We start from the raw sequence: 19,768 nt of genomic DNA on the forward strand, positions 1-19,768 counted from the left end.
CTCGTAAGTGTGAAAGAGCCCTTGACTGCAGTGAGCTTCTAGTCCACTAGTCCAAGTGTTCTGTCACTTGTGTATCTTTCAGGAGGTGGATCTGAGGCTTAACTGAAACAACATACGTGAACATCCAGGTCAGTTTTAAGGATTAATACTTGTGTCATCCCTACACCTTGAAGTTCTAGCTAAATTTGTCTAGCTTTCTAATGCATTAGCTTCTGAAAAAGTCCTGCCTGGGGTTTTGCCATTTATCAGTGTATTGAGGTTTTCTTTTGTCTGTGATTCTGGGATTGTATATGCTTTTAACCCAAACACACGGTTCAGCCCTTTAAGCAGTTTCCATAAAGAGTCCACTACGTAGTTGCGATCATTTTGCAAGTTTACGGATGTTTATTGGAGAGTTAGGAGTGTAGCAGCTGATGGTCATAAGCTCAGGTGAATGGGGGTCTTGTCTACACAAATTAGGACCCACTTCCTGCCCTCAGTAAGCTCAAGACATACACTAGGCTTTTTTTTTTTCTCTTTTAAATAAACTCTTTTAAGGTGTAATCTACATACAAGTAATGCAGCCATTTTAAGTGTATCATTTACATTTTGACAATCTCTATGAAACCACCATCTTGTTAAGATTTGGAATATTCCATCCCAGCACTGTTTCTACTGTTTTGAAGTGTGTGTTTTCACTTATGTAGAAGGATGTTTTTCTGTACTGTTACACATTACCTTTACAACATCTTTTTCTCTTAGGCTTTGGTGTGATCATTATTTCTGGAGCTGTACTTTTGAACATATTCGCAGTTTTTCCTTGGGATAAATTCCAAGACATGAAATTTTAAGGGTTGGGTTAACTTGTAATCCCACCAGCCATGATTATGAGAGCCAATTTTCTCCATAACAGTAAATAGCATTATTACTTTTTTTTTAGTCTTTGTCTATTCTGAGTTTTAAGGGTTGTCTTGAAAATGAGACATTGTCACTTTCAAAATAGGGTTACTTTCACAATACTTATTCTGTTTCCTTGGGTGATTTTATTTAAAAACATTTTTTTCTTGCTTTTTGGGTAAGTGGTACTTGGACATGTTACAAAACTAAGCAAAAAGTTAGTCATCTGAAGTGTCTCCCACCTCTCAACCATCTAATCACTTTCCTCAAGGAAGCCACTAAGTTGGATCATTTACATCTGTTATTTTATAATTTTGTAAGCTTTTATAATCTTTTTTTTTTGAAATTTTATTATTTTTGTTAGGTGGAGTTTTACATCAAATCATATTAGTTCATACTACTAGCAGGCCCTAAGTCCAGCATTTATATTATGTTGTTGCAGAGACTCTGGCTGTCCCACATGAAGTGGCTGAATTTGACCCAGTACTATTGTACACAGATGCTCTCTTATATGTCAGCCTCAGTATATAAATTTGTGCTTATTCCAATTATATTAAAATCTCAGTTGTGTGGGTCATTTCTTTGTCTGGCTCAGTGGCACAGAATAAAATAAGCATCTAAAATTACAGAAAAAGAAAATATCTACTGAGCTATATACTCCATCCAGCTGGATCTCTTAAGATTATTTAACTTTCAGGGCACCTGGGTAGCTCAGTCAGTTAAGCATCTGTCTTTGGCTCAGGTCATGATCTCAGGGCCCTGGGGTCAAGCCCCACGTGGGGGCTCCCTGCTTGGCTGGGGAGTCTACATCTCCCTCTGCCTCCCCCCCAGTTTGTGCTCTCTTTCTCTCTTTTCTACTCTCTCTCAAATAAATAAAATCTTTAAAAAAATTTAACTTTCAAACCAGACTGATAATGTGTGAAATATTAAAAATCATGAAAGTACTCAAGAAAATGAGATTAATTTCAAATTCTTCCAAAAACCTTGAAGTAGAAGACTGAATCTTTAATATGTCAGCCAGTTCTTATTAGCAAATGATCATTATTAAACTTGAGAAAAATGATTATTAGATTATCAAAGCTGCTCAAGGGGCAAAAGAAACTTAAGCTTGATATTCTGATGCTTAGCATTTGGTCCTATAAGTGCATAACTTGTAAGGAGAATAGCAAGGATAAAGCTTTTGAGCAGAAGTATGAAATAGTTCATGTTGGGTTTCAAACTTAAAAAATCCTTTTTTTCCCCCCATATTCTTGCCATTTATGGCCACTATCTGGCTCCTTAAAACCTTGAGCCTACCATTTTTGGAAGTTCTTGAATCCCCCTTTACCCTTTCTGTAATTTTCTTTCAGTAGTAGTTAGGTCTGTTCATTCAAGCCCGTATGGAATGTGACAGTCTGTGGTGCTCAGTATTGAGGCTGCAAACACTACACCTGGACCCTGACCTATAGGGACTAGTGTAGCTGGGGAGTTAGACGGTAGGGGGTAGATAGCTTTCTGCAGAAGGTGCACCCCTACTGCCCAATAATACTCTTTGCCAGTAGCATTTACTCAGTTGCTTACCTCTTAAGTGACAGTCAACTTCTCAAAATGGTAGAAATGCTGCTTTGTGGGCAAAATAATGTTTAGTATCTTAAATGTCTTAGATCTACTTCCTAATTCTGAAGAGCAAAAAGACTTTGGGTATGTGGAGCTTGTGTGAGTTCTGTGTGGCTGGAGCACAGAATGTGGGGGTCGGCTTTCTGGGCTTGACTTGCAGCTGTGCCAAGTACTAGCTTGTACAGCCCATTTGACCTCTACTTCATCTGTTTAATAAACTAATCTAGTTCTAAGGTGGTCGGGAGTGTTATAGTGCAGAGAAGAGAGCTTACCATAATACAGTGAGCCTTATAATGTTATTACTGTTTTCTGATTTTGCAAAGATGCTGCTTCACTGTAAATCTGGAAAAAATGAATTCCTTCTCAGTGTAAGTGTACTTGTGTTCATCATTTATGTATTATTCCCACAAAATGGATAACTTTAAACATAACCATCTGTAATGGGGCATAGATTTTTTCTTTTAAAGCATAGTGGATGCCCATTTACCAACAGTGGGTAGGAAAATGGGATGTTTGGGGTCAGTACTCTGATTTTATTGAAATTCTCATTTTGACTTTATTAGAATTACCATATAATAAGTTTTCCATGAGTTAAACAATAATGAAGTTGATTTGTATTACTGCTTAACTGAAGTTTTATTCTTGAATCCAAAGTATTTGGGATCTTGCACTGTACAACTTCAGGGGGTGCCATTCATATAGACTGTGATGTGAATGGGCCTCTCTAGTGGTGCAGTATGGCAGCCTTGTTAAAGGGTGCTTATTTTGGGGGAGACAGGATCCCTAATATCTGATTGCTTCCTAGTTTGTCTCAGTGTTTAGTGTGCATTTTTTCTTCTTGTGGTTTGGATTTTGGACAGAATTATGTCAGTGGCACAATTGGATTGAGAATGCAGATCTGGTTTAACTGTAACTTGTTTTTGTTTCCCTCACTGAAAATTTAATCTGCTCTGCTTCTGTCTTGTCTGTTAATATAAGCATAGGCCTTTCTTATTAGTGAAGACCTCAGGCATTTAGCGCTTAAATTTTGTTTTGATTACCACATTGGAAACCTGAAGTAACTAGTGATCAAGGATTGAGTAAGTAATACATGGTAGTTGTACCAGAGAAGCCACTAGCTTGGAGGCCAGTAAAATGCCTATTTATGCCACATAGTTGTGCAAGGAATATTGATTAGTTTACATGTAAAACAACCAGGAAAGTGGGGTAGACTGACACAGTAATTGAAAAAATGTAAAAATATTAAACTGTTTTTAAAAGGGCTTTTGTCTTTATCAGAATAAATACAAACATACTAAAATGTTAACCAGATTTTGGTTATTAGGAGTATAGCTATTTAAGTCAACGTTGTATTTTTCGTTAATGAGCGGGTGGGAAAGAATTGGGGGAAAAAAGCAGGTACCATTAGCAACAAATTTCCTTAGATATTAAGCATTGGCGTGGATGCTGGGGATACAGTCCATAATACCTCTTCCCTCCATAGGGCGAAACAGTGAGCAGTAATAACAGTGTTAAAGAGTATGATAGGGGTGCCTAGGTGGTGCAGCTGGTTAAGCACCCTGCGCTTGGTTTTAGCTCACGTCGTGATCTCAGGGTGTTGAGATTGAGCCCTGTGTCCCTGCTTGGGACTCTCTTCCCCCTCTTCCCCTCCCCCCCTGCTCTTTCTCAAATACAATAAATCTTTAAAAAAATAAGAGTTTTATAAAAGGGGACCTTTTAGCAGAAGGGAGCATAAAACAGTAAGATTTAACCCATTCCAATGTTAAAATACTTAGTTTTAGTGTTAGAGGGAATCTTTGAAATGTTGGAGGGACTATGTTTTAGAAGGTTGGGGAGGTTAAGTGAATTTGTGTGATTGTGTAACAAATTGGTACAGTTAAGATAGGGATTAAATTGAGATGTCTTAGCTCCAGGTTTTTTCCCTAGGAGGTACACCAGACTGTTTAGTTAGAAGTTAGCTCTTTCAGTGTGAAATTAGCTCCCTCTTTAAAGGCAGTTAAACTAGATAGAAGTTCTTTGATAGAGAGGTTATAACCTCTCATTTACTCCCAAAGAGATACTTCGCTTCTTAACCTTTTCATCTCCCAACCCCGGGTCTGTTAACTCTTTCCTTTTCTTCACTTTCTTTTCTATCTAGGTTAAGCTTTGTATTTTTAGCAAGCAATGGAGTTCAACTTTGGCTAGTTTAAGTAGAAATAGTATTATTGTGTTATAGGTATCTCACATAATCTTCAGGGGTGCCAAAGAAAGAGGCATTCAGGAAACAAGGCTCAGAATCACAGCATGGTGAAGACTTTACTGCTGGCATTGTGTGCCTTGTACTCTGCAGTTTGACTGCTAATGCCAAATACAGAATGCTGCACTAGAACCTCTTCCATGCTGTCTAGAGGTAAATACTATTATCTCCAGAATGGATCCTTCTGTTGTATTTTACCTTTGATGCACAGGTTTTGACTGAACCTAAATGTCACACATGCTTAGGAGAGAGTTGGGAAATTTCCCAAGACTAAAGCTTCTGTTGAGGGAGGTGGGGATCTATAAAGGTTGGGGGTATTATTCCCCAACAAGGCTGTTCAGCTTGTCAGGTGGTCTAAAGGAATGATGAACACCCATTATGAACCTAATTTTTCTTATGCCACCGACATAATCCTGTGTGACTATGGATAACTTTTTCTGTTTTCAAACAACAGTTACTTCAAACTTTCACATTCTTAAGCTCCCAATTCCAGCATTATACTAAGGAAGGAAAGGTATGAATGAATGGTGGAATTTTACTATTGTTTAATTGTAGACAAATGTGTAGATGAATGGCTGAAATTAACACGTAAAGGCCTTAAAATGAATTATCAACTTCAACCACTTCAAATTTTAAGAAAGAAACCCACAATCTAGATGATTTCTAACTTAAATGCTGAATTTTTTTTGAAGTACAAGTTTACTGGTTTTTGCTAAGGCATCACTCATAATTTTAGTTTTCACTATACAGAAACAGGCATTTAAAAAATTGTCTGTTTTCATTCAGGATGAATACAGAAGACCTTTCCTCCCTCACCTACTAAGTTATATACTTCTTCCCAGAATCTGAAGCATTCAGGTTTTTAAAAAATGCTTTTTGTTGGGTTTGCTAATGGTGCCTTAAGGACCTTATTACAGCAGCAATCTCAGTGAAGTGTTACTAAGCTAGATAGTCTCTTCATTCGGAGTTCCAAGACATCATTCTTAAGACACAGAATTCATTAAGACCAAAGGGCAGTTACATTATTTAGATCAGTAAAGGCATATATTAAATTTTTGAGCTGGTGCTAAAGAAAGTCCAGGCAACAAAGTGTTTATATTATCCATCAAATCAGAAACTAAGAAAAAATGGAGATGTTAACTTTCATGAGTGATGTCAGTATTTAGAAATCCTTCAAAAAACAGAAAAAGATGGAGATGTAAAGTTATCTTCCCAGAAAACTTTTGAAATTTCTTTAGATATAAGCAAAAACATAATGTGCTCCCAGTGTAGTCCTATTGTTCTTGTAGTTAGTATCCCTGATCGCCTGTACCTTCTCTAAGATCTTGATATACCGTATTTGAAAATGCATCTTTCAAAAACTGACTTTTATAAATATATTTTATACTCACAGTGAAATTCTTGAAGGACAAAGGGACTTTTTAAAAAATTCTTCCTTTGAATTAGTTGGTACCACAATGCCATGTACAAAATAAACGTTCGTTAGTAAATTCATATTTCAGAGTCACAACATTTTAGAGCATAGTGGTTTCATGTAATAACAGAGATAGGCAAAGTGGCTTACTATATAATGGAAAATTCCAGGTCAAAATGACATATATACTTATATATATATATACATATATACATATATACTGTATACTTCTTAGGTTGCCAATCCCAAAGGAAAAAAAGAAAAAAAGTGACGTTATGGCTTAAATTCATTTACCTCTTTGATGAAGCACTTTTTCATGATTATGAAGGACTGAAAGTAGCCCTTCCTTAACTTCTGTGCTATTCACTGTCCTGACAAACATTTGAGATTTACTGTTCTTATTGTTAATTGTCTTTCTGTAGGTCACTGAGATTAAGAAATCAGGCTCTGAAGCCAGACTGAGTAGAGCCCAGTTACCTGGATTTCAGTCTTGGCTCTGCCACTTGCTAACTTTGGTTATAATATAAGTGGTTAGTCTTAGTTTCTCATTTCCCTCATTTGTAAAATGGGTATGAAGATTGAGTTAATAATACATGTAGAGCACTTAAATCACTGTTTGGCACAGTTATTGTTACTTGATTTTTTTATTGCTTCTCTGCCCATCTGGGTGTAGTGCTTAATAATCGCATAGAGTCTCTGCCCTTAGGGAACTTAAAGACTAGTGGGGGCAGGAAAAGAGATAGACTGCAGTATAACATGAGGTGTTCAGTGGAACAAAAAAATTGGGGGGTGGTAGACAAGGAATTCAGCCTAATGGTTTTCCCTGTTGGAGGCACACTTTGTTAGTAGGATTTTCAGATTTTTGTCTTTTGCCAGTGATTGGAATAATTGTAAATGCCATTCCTGGGGTGGAAGTTACCCACTACTAACAGTTAAGTACAGTAATTCTTCTTATCAGGTCTGTGTGGTGCCTGAGCACACATGCATTTATTCATTCATTGAGCAAGCATGTATTTAGCACTTCACCACCACCATTTGCTAGTTGGAGTTCTCATCTTCAAATAATTATTGTCACAGCTGTAGTAAGAGGGGTGGTGTTAAGGTCCAGGCAACTCCAGACTAATTCAGACCTGAGAAACAAGTCAATTGAAGATACTTAGCTTTTCAGAAGTCCTTCCCTGGCTTCCAAGTCTCTTTTCCTTTTCACTGAACTTAACGGAAGTACTGATTTGGTCTTGGTTTGAGAGAAAAAACTAGAGAGTTCTAGATCAAGTTATTCCATTCCATCTCTTGGATTTTACTCCAAAGTGGAATACAGAGTACAGCTGACCCTTGAAGAACATGGGTTTGAACTGTGCTCATTGGTCTGTTTATATGTGAGTCCACTTGTACGTGGATTTTTTTGTTTTGATAAATGCAGTACAGAACTGGGGCGCCTGGGTGGCTCAGTCAGTTAAGTGTCTGCCTTCGGCTCGGGTCATGATCTCAGGGTCCTGGGATTGAGCCCCGGATCGGGCTCTCTGCTCAGCAGGGAGCCTGTTTCCTCCTCTCTCTCTGCCTGCCTCTCTGCCTACTTAGGATCTCTCTCTGTCAGATGAATAAAATCTTTTAAAAAATACAGTACAGAACTATTAAATACATTTTCTCTTCCTTGTGATTCTTTTTTTAAAAATATTTTTATTTCTTTATTTGAGAGAGAGAGAGCATGTGCAAGCAGGGGCAGAGGAAGAGGGAGAAGCAGACTCCCTGCTGAGCAGGGAGCCAGACACGGGGCTCTGTCCCAAGACGGGGAGATCATGACCCTGAGCTGAAGGCAGATGCTTAACTGACTGAGCTACCCAGGTGCCCCTCATTTTCTTAACATGGTCTTTTCTCTAGCTTACTTTATTATAAGAATACAGTGTATAGTACATACATACAATATGTATTAATTGACTTATAGGTAAGGTGTTTGGTCAACAGTAGACTCTTAGTAGTTAAGTTTCTGGGGGGTCAGTATTTATATGTGGATTTTCAACTCTGTGGGGGGGGGGGTTGGTTCCCCTAACTTGTATGTTGTTCATGGGTCAGCTGTACTTTCTTATTACTTATCGGTCCAACTAGAAATAAAGCTTTTCATCACAGGGATACCTTGGTCTAAAATCTTAAGATTTAGTCCTTGGTGCCTAGAGCCTTTGAAAGGGCTTCTTCCATTTTTCCTTCTTTTCAGCGAAGGATAATGTGAGGTTTATGTGTGTGGGAGTAGAGGGAAAAATGGAAGGTGGAGGGTGTGCTTTGAGAGTTGTTAGTCTCCTCTGACTTTAGGGTAAATATTTTTTTAAAACTTAGTGAATTAGAGTAAAATAGTTTATGAGCTATTTGAGGAGAAAAAGGGGTTCAAATGAGTAAGTTATGTCTTTTATCCACTAGGGGGTAGTGTGGACTGTAAAAATTAAAATGATCTCTGAGGGATTAACCCTTATTTTTTCATGCATTTGCCTTGTTTCAGTTAATTTTTGTCTGTGCTATGTTTTTTTGAAATGGCTACGAGTCATTATTTTCGAACACAGGCTTGTGACTGTACCAAACATTAACAGCCACATTTCTAATACTAGTGATTCAGATGTTCTGACATTACTGTTGCATAGAACTTTTGAGGGGAAAAAAGTGATACTTTAAAGTTTCTCTACCAGTTTTTACTCACTATATAAAATAAATTATATTGATAATGTGTAAGTAACATTATAACAGTGTTGTCTTGTTGTTTCACTGTCATGTATGGTAGCTGCTAGCCCCATGGGGCTATTGAGCAGTTGCAGTGTGACTAGTTTGAATTGATATGTGTTTCTAAGTGTATAGGTATAAATTACTGGATTTTGAAGACTTTGTATGAAAAAAGATTATATTAATAACTTTTATGTTGATTACATGTTGAAATGATACTGTTTGAATATACTGTTAAATAAAATATTAATTTTAACTGCTTTTTATTTTTTAATGTGGCTAGCGGAAAATTTAGTATTATATTTGCAGCTCGTATTTCTTTTGGGCAGCGCTGCTGTAGAGAAAGCATTCATCAACCATTTTTATCATGCTGTATGCACCTCTAGCTCACCCTAATGATTTGTAAGGAAGTGGTGTAGTAGGGAAATTGAGCACAATTTTGGCTGTTTGAATAAATACAGTCAGTTCTACTGTAATGAGATCTATGCGTTCCTAAAATTCATTGTGTTCACAGACCAAAACGGTGTAGTAAAAACGACATGGCTCATGGATAAAATGTTAGGGACATGACACTCAAAATGTTGGTAACATTTTTTAAAAAATTCCCACTTATCTTAGATGGCGAAATTATAGATGCCCTTGAAGTAGTTTACAATTGAAAAATAGGCTTTTGCTTTATCAGTAATCCCAGAAAAGGAGCCCCTGCTTAGTAATATTTTTAAATTGCTTATAGATGTGGTTAACAGAGGCTGGAGTTCACAAAGCAGACATCATTGAGGCATCTCTCAGTTTGATAGGACTAGTTGTGATAACAAAATTGATGGTGTTACCGAGTGTAGTCAGATGGCTCTTGGGTGAGATGATCTAAAGATCCACAATTGACATTATTAGTAATACATTAGTAAACATCTTTGTGTGTCAGAGAATAATTCTTTTTTAATTTTAGAGAGTGAGAGAGGGCATGGTAAGGGGCAAAGGTAGAGGGAAAATGAGTCTTAAGCAGACTTTGTGCTGAGTGCGGAGCAGGGCTCAATATCAGGACCCTGAGATCATGACCTGAGCTGAAATCAAAAGTCGGGTGCTTAGCTGACTGTGCCACCCAGGTGCCACCAGAGGATATTCTAAATAGGAAAAAAACCTAATGGCTGTAGGTATATGTTGGAGGTAGTATATAGAAAGTTGGAGGTGTATATAGAAAGTTATTAATGTAAAGTATATAATGTATGTAGTGTAATAATGTATATATGTATAAAATGTAATGTAAAGTATATAGAAAGTTGGAGGTGTATATAGAAAGTTATTAAATGGATCAACTTTTCTCATGCGAATTGCCACTTTTTTCCTCCCTCCTTCCCTCTTTCTTCCTTCCTTCCTTTGGGGGGGAGGGGCAAAGGGGAGAGCGAATCTCAAGCAGAGCCCCTGCTGAGTGTGAAGCTGGACCTGGAGCTAGATCTCAGGACCCTGAGATCATGACCTGAACCAAAATCAGTACACTTAATTGACTGAGCCACCAGGCACCCCTGCCACTTTTTTTCTAAGAATACTGTTTATTATCTAAAATTTTACTGTACATAATTCATTCACTGCCTTAAAAAGATGTATAATAAGACCTTAACATTTCTTCATAGTGAGCACAAGTTGTTATTGAACTTTACAGAGGGACAAGACCTAGTTAATGGAATTTAGTTGACAGACTGTCAAGTATTGCAGTTTACTGTGGTATAATCCTGAAATTTGCTCTTCAAGTCCCAGTAGATCTATTGATGACCAGATCGGTTTGATGTTACTTAATTCCTTTTTAAGGTATTTATAGCATGAACTGTTATACTCACTCTGTAAGATGAGATAGTTTCCTTGAGACTTAGTCTTCCTGCCACTTAAATTCATACTCTATTTTTATGTACTTCCTTTTCTGTTTTTTAGTAACTAATTCCCTAAATAGTCTATAATACTTTTTGTTCTGTATGGCCTAAACTCAGTTCTGCCTGGAATTGGGTCAGAGGATTGCTTTTAAACAAGTAGGATCATAATACAACTAATGGTTATTCTGTTTTCTTTAAAAACAAATACTGGGGGCACCTGGGTGGCTCAGTGGGTTAATAAGCCTCTGCCCTCAGCTCAGGTCATCATCTCAGGGTCCTGGGATGGAGCCCTGCATCTCAGCAGGGAGACTGCACCCCCCCCCCCGCCTCTGCCTGCGTCTCTGCTTACTTGCGATCTCTCTCTCTCCGTCAAATAAATAAATAACCCCCCCCCCCCGCCAAAGATTTAGAGGGGGAAGCAGGCTCCCTGCTGAGCAGAGAGCCCAATGTGGGGCTCCATCCCAGGACCCTGAGATCATGACCTGAGCCAAAGGCAGAGGCTTTAACCCACTGAAACCACCCAGGCGCCCCAATAAATAAAATCTTTAAAAAAAATAAACAAATACTGTTGTTTAATAAATCTTAAGATTTGTTACTGTGCTTTGTTCTTAATTCTTTTTGAGTTGGTTGTATATGGCTATGACCTTCCTATGTGATCTCATTTGTTAAGTCTTTTTGCAGTATTCCTCTTTTGATCTTCATAGCAACTCTGCATGAGAGGTAATCTTCATTATGATATAGATAAGTCAGCTGAGATTCAGAGCAGTGGAAAGTATTTGCTCAAAAGTAATAGTTACGTAAGCAATGCAGAAGGAATTTGAACGCGTTACTTCTAGACTTGGAGAAATCATACTGTACTTCACTGTCTTTTTTCCAAAGAATAATATAAAACTAGAATGTGTTTCATAGTTACCCATGTGTGAGTACTAGCAGGAAGGATTTTATTTCCTACCCACTTTTGCCTTTTTCGGGAAAAAAATGGACTCCAAGTTCTGTGGGTGAGACTTGTTCCATTTGGTTTGGATTTTATTCTTTTTTCCTCCCATAATTTATGCTGTGGGTTTGTTTGGGAAATCAATGCCATGTAGTCAAATAATTATGCATCTCTTCATTATATCAAAATCCATGAGAACTTGAGAGCATACAAAAACTGTTTCAAAATGTTTTCCACACCTAAAAGCTTATGCTAGAATGTGTTCTGATTAAATCTTATAATTGATCAGGCCATGTAGTATGTTTAATATGTACATTCTTTAGAAAGAGTCTTATTTTGAGGAGGAACTGAGGATGAGGAAGGAATGATGAATCTGGCAATGTGTTCTAAATGTGATTTTGAGGCTATTTTGGGATATGATCTTGGAGGCCCTTCTGGCAGCTTTTTATGGCCTAGAATAGAGCTGCTATTCCTTTGTGTAACCAGGGAGTGGGATTTGGGGGCCCTTAGACCCCCCAGCCTTTACTTTTTTCCCCCAATCTTCCAACTTCTGGGTTTCTAAAAATAGGAAGACCTGGGGCAAAACAAAAGGAGGGTCCAGGTGAGAAGAGGTCAGAATTCAAGGAATTTTACCATCTAGTTTTTTTCTCATTCCTTTACTCTTACTGTTGATCCTTAGTATCTTTATTTTATTTTAATTTTTTTGCTAAAAATGAAGACCTGCCTCTTTTGTTGTAATTCCATGTTGGTGGACTTCCCATAGTGGGAGGCTTCATTATTGCCTCGAGATTTTTTTTATTTTATTTTTTTTTTAGATTTGTTTATTTACTTGAGGGAGGAAGAGAGAGCACAAGTGCAAGAGAGCATGCACAAGCTGGGGCACGGAGGGGCAGAGAGAGAGGGAGAAGCAGACTCCCCACTAAGCAGGGAGCGCATTGCTGGGCTAGAGCTGAAGGCAAACACTTAATCAACTGAGCCACCCAGGTGCCCCTCTGAGATTTTTTATGCAGTAAAAATGTTTTACTTTGGACCCAAAGAACATTTTGCTGAAAGTAGTTCACAGCATTTCAGTTTCTCATTTCCCTTGCACTGCTATGATTAAAACAAAGCAAAAAAACCAAAAAACAAAAAACAAAAAACCAGTCTCTAGTTAATTAAAGTACTTAAAGCATTGCTTTAAATGGCTATGGGTTTAACACAGTTTGGAAAAGGGTTTAATTTTTTATCTGCATCTTGTGATTATTTCAGTATAAGACAGGGAAATCTCTTTTAGTATGTACCCTGTAGGCTGTAGAATGAAATGGTGTAAGGTGTAGGATTTTTCATAAGTGAAGGTGGCGTAAATCCAGTATTCTCATTGTTTTTCATATCTAAAACTTCAGATATAGCAGTGTTCTAAAACTTCAACTGCGCATGCCTATTCAAAATGTTGAATATATATTACTAACATATAAAATTACACATGGAATTGTCAGTTTCTTTTATTGAGTGTTAACTATTTTTGGCCAAAAAAGTAAGTTTATAAATAAAAGCTAGGTTATTTTTTCCCATGCGTGAATGTTATCCTCCTGTGATGTGCATATCCTGCTTTGAATAACACTGCTTTAATGTTGAAGATGCAGTTCTGATAGTTTATTCTTTGTTCTTTGTAACATCAAATAGATTCATAATTCAAGTATTTATTGAACATCTGTGGTGCTGGGCACTGTTCCAAATGCTGAGGATATAGCAGTAAATAAAACAGGCACAAATCTTTTATGGCACTTCCATTCTGAACAAAATAAGTGAGATATGTAATGTGTTAGTAGTGCTCTGGAGATAACATTAGGGCAACAGGGATAGGGAGGGTGTGGGATTAGGTGGAATGGGCTTTTGCAGTTTCAATTATGGAGGCCTTACCATAGAAAACACATTTGAATGAAGATCTTAGGAGCTCTGAGGGAGCAAACCAGGTAGAAATTTCAGGGGGAAAAAAAAAGCAAGGGCAAAGCTTTTGAGGGAGGAGTATGTCCGGCATGTTGGAAAATTACAAAGCTGCTAATCTGGCTGGGGCAAAGCGCCAGGTCAGAGTATTGGGGGAAACATAGCTGAAGATGAGTTAAGAGTAGCCAGAATAAGGGGATCATATAAAGCCTCTTTGGGGGGTCATTGTAAGGACTTCCAAAGGTCCATGGAACACAGACCCAGGAGGGAGTGGGGAACAAGGTCAGAAGCGGGAAGAACAAAGCTTGGCTATTACAATGTGCCAGCCGAGAGCTGATGGTGGCTTGGATCAGAAGTGTAGCTGCAGGGCGGTAAGAAGCAGTCCAGTAGATTTGGAAATTCTAGTGAACAAAATGTGCCTATCAGTTTAGATATGGTGGAGATAAAGGGAAAGATTTGATCAGTTGGAAGGATGGATTGATGGTTAACTAAAGTGAAGATGGCTTTGTGGGAAGAGCATATGGAAGGTGGGGAAAGTCATGCTAAGTTGGGATGCTCATTAAGACACACAAGAGGAGCTGTTGAACAAATTGTTATGGATAGAAGAGGTGTAATCCAGGGGAGAGATCTGTGCTGGATATGAATTTAGGGAGACATTGTATACAGGGTGTATTTAGTATTTAGATTCGTTGGACAACATAGGATCACTATAGAAATGTGTAAAAGAAGCCCTAGGACAAGAGCCCTGGTGCACTTCTTTGTTGGCGAGTCAGGGAAGGAACCAGCAAGGAGGTTGCAGCTAGACAAGTAGGAAGAGAATCAGGAGAGCTTGGCTGTAGGAAGCTGGGTGATGTTTGGCAAGGAGGAGGGCAGACCAGCTGGGTAAGGTGTTACATTTAGGTCAAATAAGATGAAGATTAAGCATTGGCCATTTGATTTAACTGTGTGGGAATCACTGGTGACCTCAACAGGTAGGTTAGTGGCTAGACCCTGATTGGAGAGTTGTGTTCAAGATGGGAGGGGAGGAGAAAAATTGGAAACAATCAGATATAGATAACTGTGAAAGAGCAGCAAAGCAGTGCTGCATTAGCTGGTGAGGAGGTAGTGGGGGAGTGAGGTCCAGGTTATTTTCTCCTCTTACTGGGAGAAATTACAGCAAGTTTGTACAGTTTGGGGAAAGAGCCAATAAGGAGGGGGAACTGCTGGTTCAGGAGAAGAAAGAGATCCTGCAGCAGTGTCCTTGAATAGGTGGAAAGGAGAGAAGATTTAACGCTTTAGAGGAGAGGTCAGTCTTAGCCAAGAGTGACAGTCATTTTATCCACAGTGACAAGAGGACAGGCGAAGCATATGGGCACACAGTTGAAGGTGGGTGTGCAACCTTGAGGAAGTATCTGTTTTCTTGTGAAATAGACAGCAGAGTCATCAGCCAAAAATGAGGGTGAGGATAGAGATCCTGGAGGTTTGAAGAGAGAGAAGAGTGTTCTAGATATTTGGGGGAGAGGGAGAAAGATGGGAAAGAGAACTAATGATTGTTGGGGAGCAGCATAAGGGTTCAGTGTCAAGGTTGTATATATTTCTCTAGCCCTGTCTAGGTGCCTAGGCACTTGGCTCTCCCACATTCCCTTCTGTTTTTTAGAGGAAAGGTTTTTCAGTGACTTTCAGAACTCATTTTATTTTAAAAAAAAAGGTAATTAATGGGATGCCTGCGTGGCTCAGTTGGTTAAACAGCTGCCTTCGGCTCAGGTCATGATCCCAGCGTCCTGGGATTGAGTCCCGCATCAGGCTCCTTGCTCGGCAGGGAGCCTGCTTCTCCCTCTGCCTCTGCCTACCACTCTGTCTGCCTGTGCTTGCTCGCTCTCTCTCTCTAACAAATAAATTAAAAAAAATTAATAAAAAAAGTAATTAAGAGATTTTATTATTTTTATTTATTAATTTTTTTAAAAAAGATTTTTGTTTATTTATTTGACAGACAGAGATCACAAGTAGACAGGCAGACAGAAAGAGAGATTGGAGGAAGCAGGTTCCCTGCTGAGTAGAGAGCCCTCTGCGGGGCTCGATTCAGGACCCTGGGATCACGACCCGCGCCAAAGGCAGAGGCTTTAATCCACTGAGTCACCCAGGCGCTCCCTAGGAGATTTTATTTTTAAGTAATCTCCATACCCAGCATGGAGCTGGAACTCAAAACACCAAGACCAAGAGTTCATGTACTGACTGAGCCAGTCAGGCGCCCCTAATTTAACTTTTTTAAAGGTTTTGGTAGAGTTTAAACAGTGTAAGTGGCCCTTACCTGTGTGATAATCCCAGTGTTATTTTCTTTTTTCTCTTCTCTCTTGCCTCCTCTCTCTTCCACTCCCCTCTCCTCACTTCTCTCCTTAGTATAAAATCAGTTTCATTAGCCTAATTTTTATTATCAGCATATTCTCAGACATTTGCAGCTGCAGTGTATGTCATCACTATTCACTTGCAGTTGCATTCAGCTGATTGGGATTATTTAAATAGTGTTTTCTTTGAACTTTGAGTTTAAAAAAAATAAATATAAACCCTTCGGGAGAGTGGAGAAATTCTGTTGTGTCCAGTCACAAGAGACAGACTTTTTTTTTTTTTTTTAAAGATTTTATTTATTTTATTTGACAGATAGAGATCACAAGTAGGCAGAGAGGCAGACAGAGAGAGAGAGAGAGAGAGAGAGGAGGAAGCAGGCTCCCTGCCGAGCAGAGAGCCCGACGTGGGGCTCGATCCCAGGACACTGGGATCATGACCTGAGCTGAAGGCAGAGGCTTTAACCCACTGAGCCACCCAGGCACCCCACAAGAGACGAACTTCTTAATTTTTAATTTGGTGTTTAGCAAAGTGACATTTGTTTCATAAATGTGTCATGTTTTTCTGTTGTAGGAAACCCAGCGTTTGCTGGCAGAACCAGTTCCTGGCATTAAAGCAGAACCAGATGAGAGCAACGCCCGTTATTTTCATGTGGTCATTGCTGGCCCCCAGGATTCCCCCTTTGAGGGAGGGACTTTTAAGCTTGAACTATTCCTACCAGAAGAATACCCGATGGCAGCCCCTAAAGTACGTTTCATGACCAAAATTTATCATCCTAATGTAGACAAGTTGGGAAGAATATGTTTAGATATTTTGAAAGGTAAGTTTTACCTTTATTAATATATGCTATTAAGATTTCTCCTTTTTCTCTTAAGCATTCTGTATTGAGAATCTGAACATTGCCTTATATAAAGACCACAAAGGTCTGTGGGAATGCAATGCAGTAGTTCTGGGGCTTTTGTTTCATGCTTGATCATTCTGGGCCTGTTGCCTTCATAGATAAGTGGTCCCCAGCACTGCAGATCCGCACAGTTCTGCTATCGATCCAGGCTTTGTTAAGTGCTCCCAATCCGGATGATCCGTTAGCAAACGATGTAGCAGAGCAGTGGAAGACCAACGAGGCCCAAGCCATAGAAACAGGTATTTAATACCCACTCTCCTTCACACCATTCCACTTTTTCAAATATATACTACCATTATAAAAACTTCTTTTCGAGTCTTAACAAAAAGGAAAAGATACATTAAGAGGAATAAGTCATATCCTGTTTGTACTGTGTAAACACCTCTCAACAGCAGATGTTTAAACTCTGTCTTAGGTCCTGCTGCATGACTCCCAAATGTAAAGACAGCCTATAATTGGTTTATCAAATACTCCTTGTGTACCATTCACCTAGCAATACATGAAGATACTAGAAAACTTTTGAACCCTTTTGAGCTGCTTTTATAATTCATCTGATCATAAAACTATGCCAGTTTATAGCTAGGGAGTTTGAAACCAGTAAGCTTCTTCCTGTTACAGATTTTAACAAAATTAGTGGAGAGCATATCTAGAAATGAAGGAGACAAAAGGAGACAACTCTTTTCATCCTGCTGAATTTCGTAGAATTTCTGGATTCCATTGTAGTGTTTTGGTAATTAGATATACACACAGTCTTTCTGTCTGATCCAGATGATAGAAAATAGCATGCATTCAACATAATACTGCTTTATGTTTATAGAGTTTGGAAAGTAACATATTGAATTAAGTAAAATAATAATTGCACGTTTGTTTTTGTCTACAGCTAGAGCATGGACTAGGCTATATGCCATGAATAATATTTAAAATCGATCTGATCATCAAGTGTGCATCACTTATCCTGTTCTGCCAAGACTTCTTCCTTTTTTGTTTGCATTTAATGGACACAGTCTTAGAAACATTACAGAATAAAAGCCCAGACATCTTCAGTCCTTTGGTGATTAAATGCACATTAGCAAATCTATGTCTTGTCCTGATTCACTGTTGTAAAGCATGAGCAGAGGCTAGAAGTACCATCTGGATTGTTGTGAAACGTTTAAAAGCAGCGGCCCTTCTCTGCTTTTATTCATTTCCCCCATCATGGTTAAGCACTGTGAATGAAGGTAGTTGTCAGGGTTAGCTGCAGGGGTGTGGGTGTTTTTCTTTATTACTTTTTGAGGGGGAGAGGTAGTTTTATCTTAATTTTATGGGCTCCTTTCCCCCTTTTTATGGTGATCTAATTGCATTGGTTAAAAGCAGCTAACCAGTTCTTTAGAATATGCTCTCTAGCCAAGTCTAACTTTATTTAGACGCTGTAGATGGACAAGCTTGATTGTTTGAACCAAAATGGGAACATTAAACAAACATCACAGCCCTCACTAATAACATTGTGACTTTGCTGTCAAGTGTAGAATCCTTCCTTCAAGAAAAAGCTTGTGACCATTTTGTATGGCTTGTCTGGAAACTTCTGTAAATCTTATGTTTTAGTAAAATATTTTTTGTTATTCTACTTTGCCTTTGTACAGTTTATTTTACTGTGTTTATTTCATTTTCCCAATGTGACAATCGTATTTAAAAATTAAAACTGATGGAACATTCTCTTTTGGTCTTCACCATCTGACAAGTTGATCTGGCAAGAGGTGGATTTTGCCAGTTTCTTTTCACTGATGCAAACTTGTGTTAAGATACCACTGAAAGGAGTATTTGTAAGCTGGCCCTGAGCATGCATAAAGCATCGGTGTTTGGTGGTTTTTTTTTTTTTTTTTAACCTCCTAGAAATTTGAATAAATGTGTTTGTGTTGTCTGATTAGGTAGATGATCATTGGTGTCTTGCCATGTACAGGAGAGTCACAGCAAAGCAGCATTGTGACTGACTTTGTGTAGGACTCACATGTTGTGCCACATTTGTTTGTATCTGGCATTTGGGATATGACTCTTAGTTATTGTCTGGAAACCACGTGTAACCACTGGTGTGTGCTATTAGGAAACACCAATCTGATAATCGTTTGGGGTTGCTGAAGCATTTATGAGTCTTCCTTATAGACCTGATGAGCAGATCTCAAGCCACCAGCTTGCATAAGTGTCATCTGAAAGGTTTCTTCCTTTGAGTATCAGATCCTCACTCAGTTAATGATTCTTTCATCCTTCAGTATTTGCTATGGGAGCTCCTATTGTTTGATATTCAGTAATTTTTTTCTGCATTGACAGAGTTCCTCCCCTCAAAAAACTGTTCTTTCCCACCCTTCTCCGTATCAAATTCCCTATCCTTGTTCTTTGTAAGTCATCAGTGTAGCCAGTCCCAAGTATGTAAATGTTAACTCCCTCCCCACACACCCTCACCCCCTGGGTTGGAACCTTTGTCTCTTGCGATTTAAGGTAATGGATATTGTAGCCTGTCTGAATTTCCCCCACTCTTGATTCTCATAACTTCTGGAGTTTCTTCAGAATGTGGTGTATTTTATTGTGCTCCTATGTAAGATGAAGAATTATCTATTAAAATTACATTTCCAACATATGAAAGTTTTTGATGACTGGTAACTGGTATCCTTCCAAATAAATGCATTGCTTGGAAACAAATGTTAGTTTAATTCAGAATAAAATTGTTCATAACCTTAACGTAAATTTAAAGCTCTTGAAGAGCGGTTGACATTTATAACAATTCTTGTGCTGTAGAGGGTGTTTTGCAACTAAGGAAACGGAATCACATTCTGGGGCCAAAATGAACACTCAAGCAGTTCAGTAGAGATGAGCTTTATTTAGTGTAGGTGGCACTACTCATGATGGTAGCTAGTACCACATAGTGATTTGTAAGTTCTAAAATTCCAGGTTTAAATCCATTGTACCACAAGAATATGTCTAGAATGTCTACTGATTTGAGTTCTAGAAGTACTAAAACGGAATAATACACTGT

General features: G+C 38.5%; 1 protein-coding gene across 1 annotated transcript in view; it reads left to right on the forward strand.

The window, feature by feature from the left end:
- UBE2N (ubiquitin conjugating enzyme E2 N) overlaps positions 1-19,471 on the forward strand; it is a 36,151-nt gene extending 16,680 nt beyond the window's left edge. Inside the window, exons 2-4 of the mRNA XM_080811697.1 lie at positions 16,437-16,683; positions 16,863-17,003; positions 17,645-19,471. Coding sequence (XP_080667823.1) covers positions 16,437-16,683; positions 16,863-17,003; positions 17,645-17,685 — 429 coding nt within the window. The 3' untranslated portion in view covers positions 17,686-19,471. The remainder of the gene's footprint in view (positions 1-16,436; positions 16,684-16,862; positions 17,004-17,644) is intronic.
- Positions 19,472-19,768: the final 297 nt, after the last annotated feature.

Source organism: Martes martes (genome assembly GCF_963455335.1).
Source record: "Martes martes genome assembly, chromosome: 8".
Classification (NCBI taxonomy): domain Eukaryota; kingdom Metazoa; phylum Chordata; class Mammalia; order Carnivora; family Mustelidae; genus Martes; species Martes martes.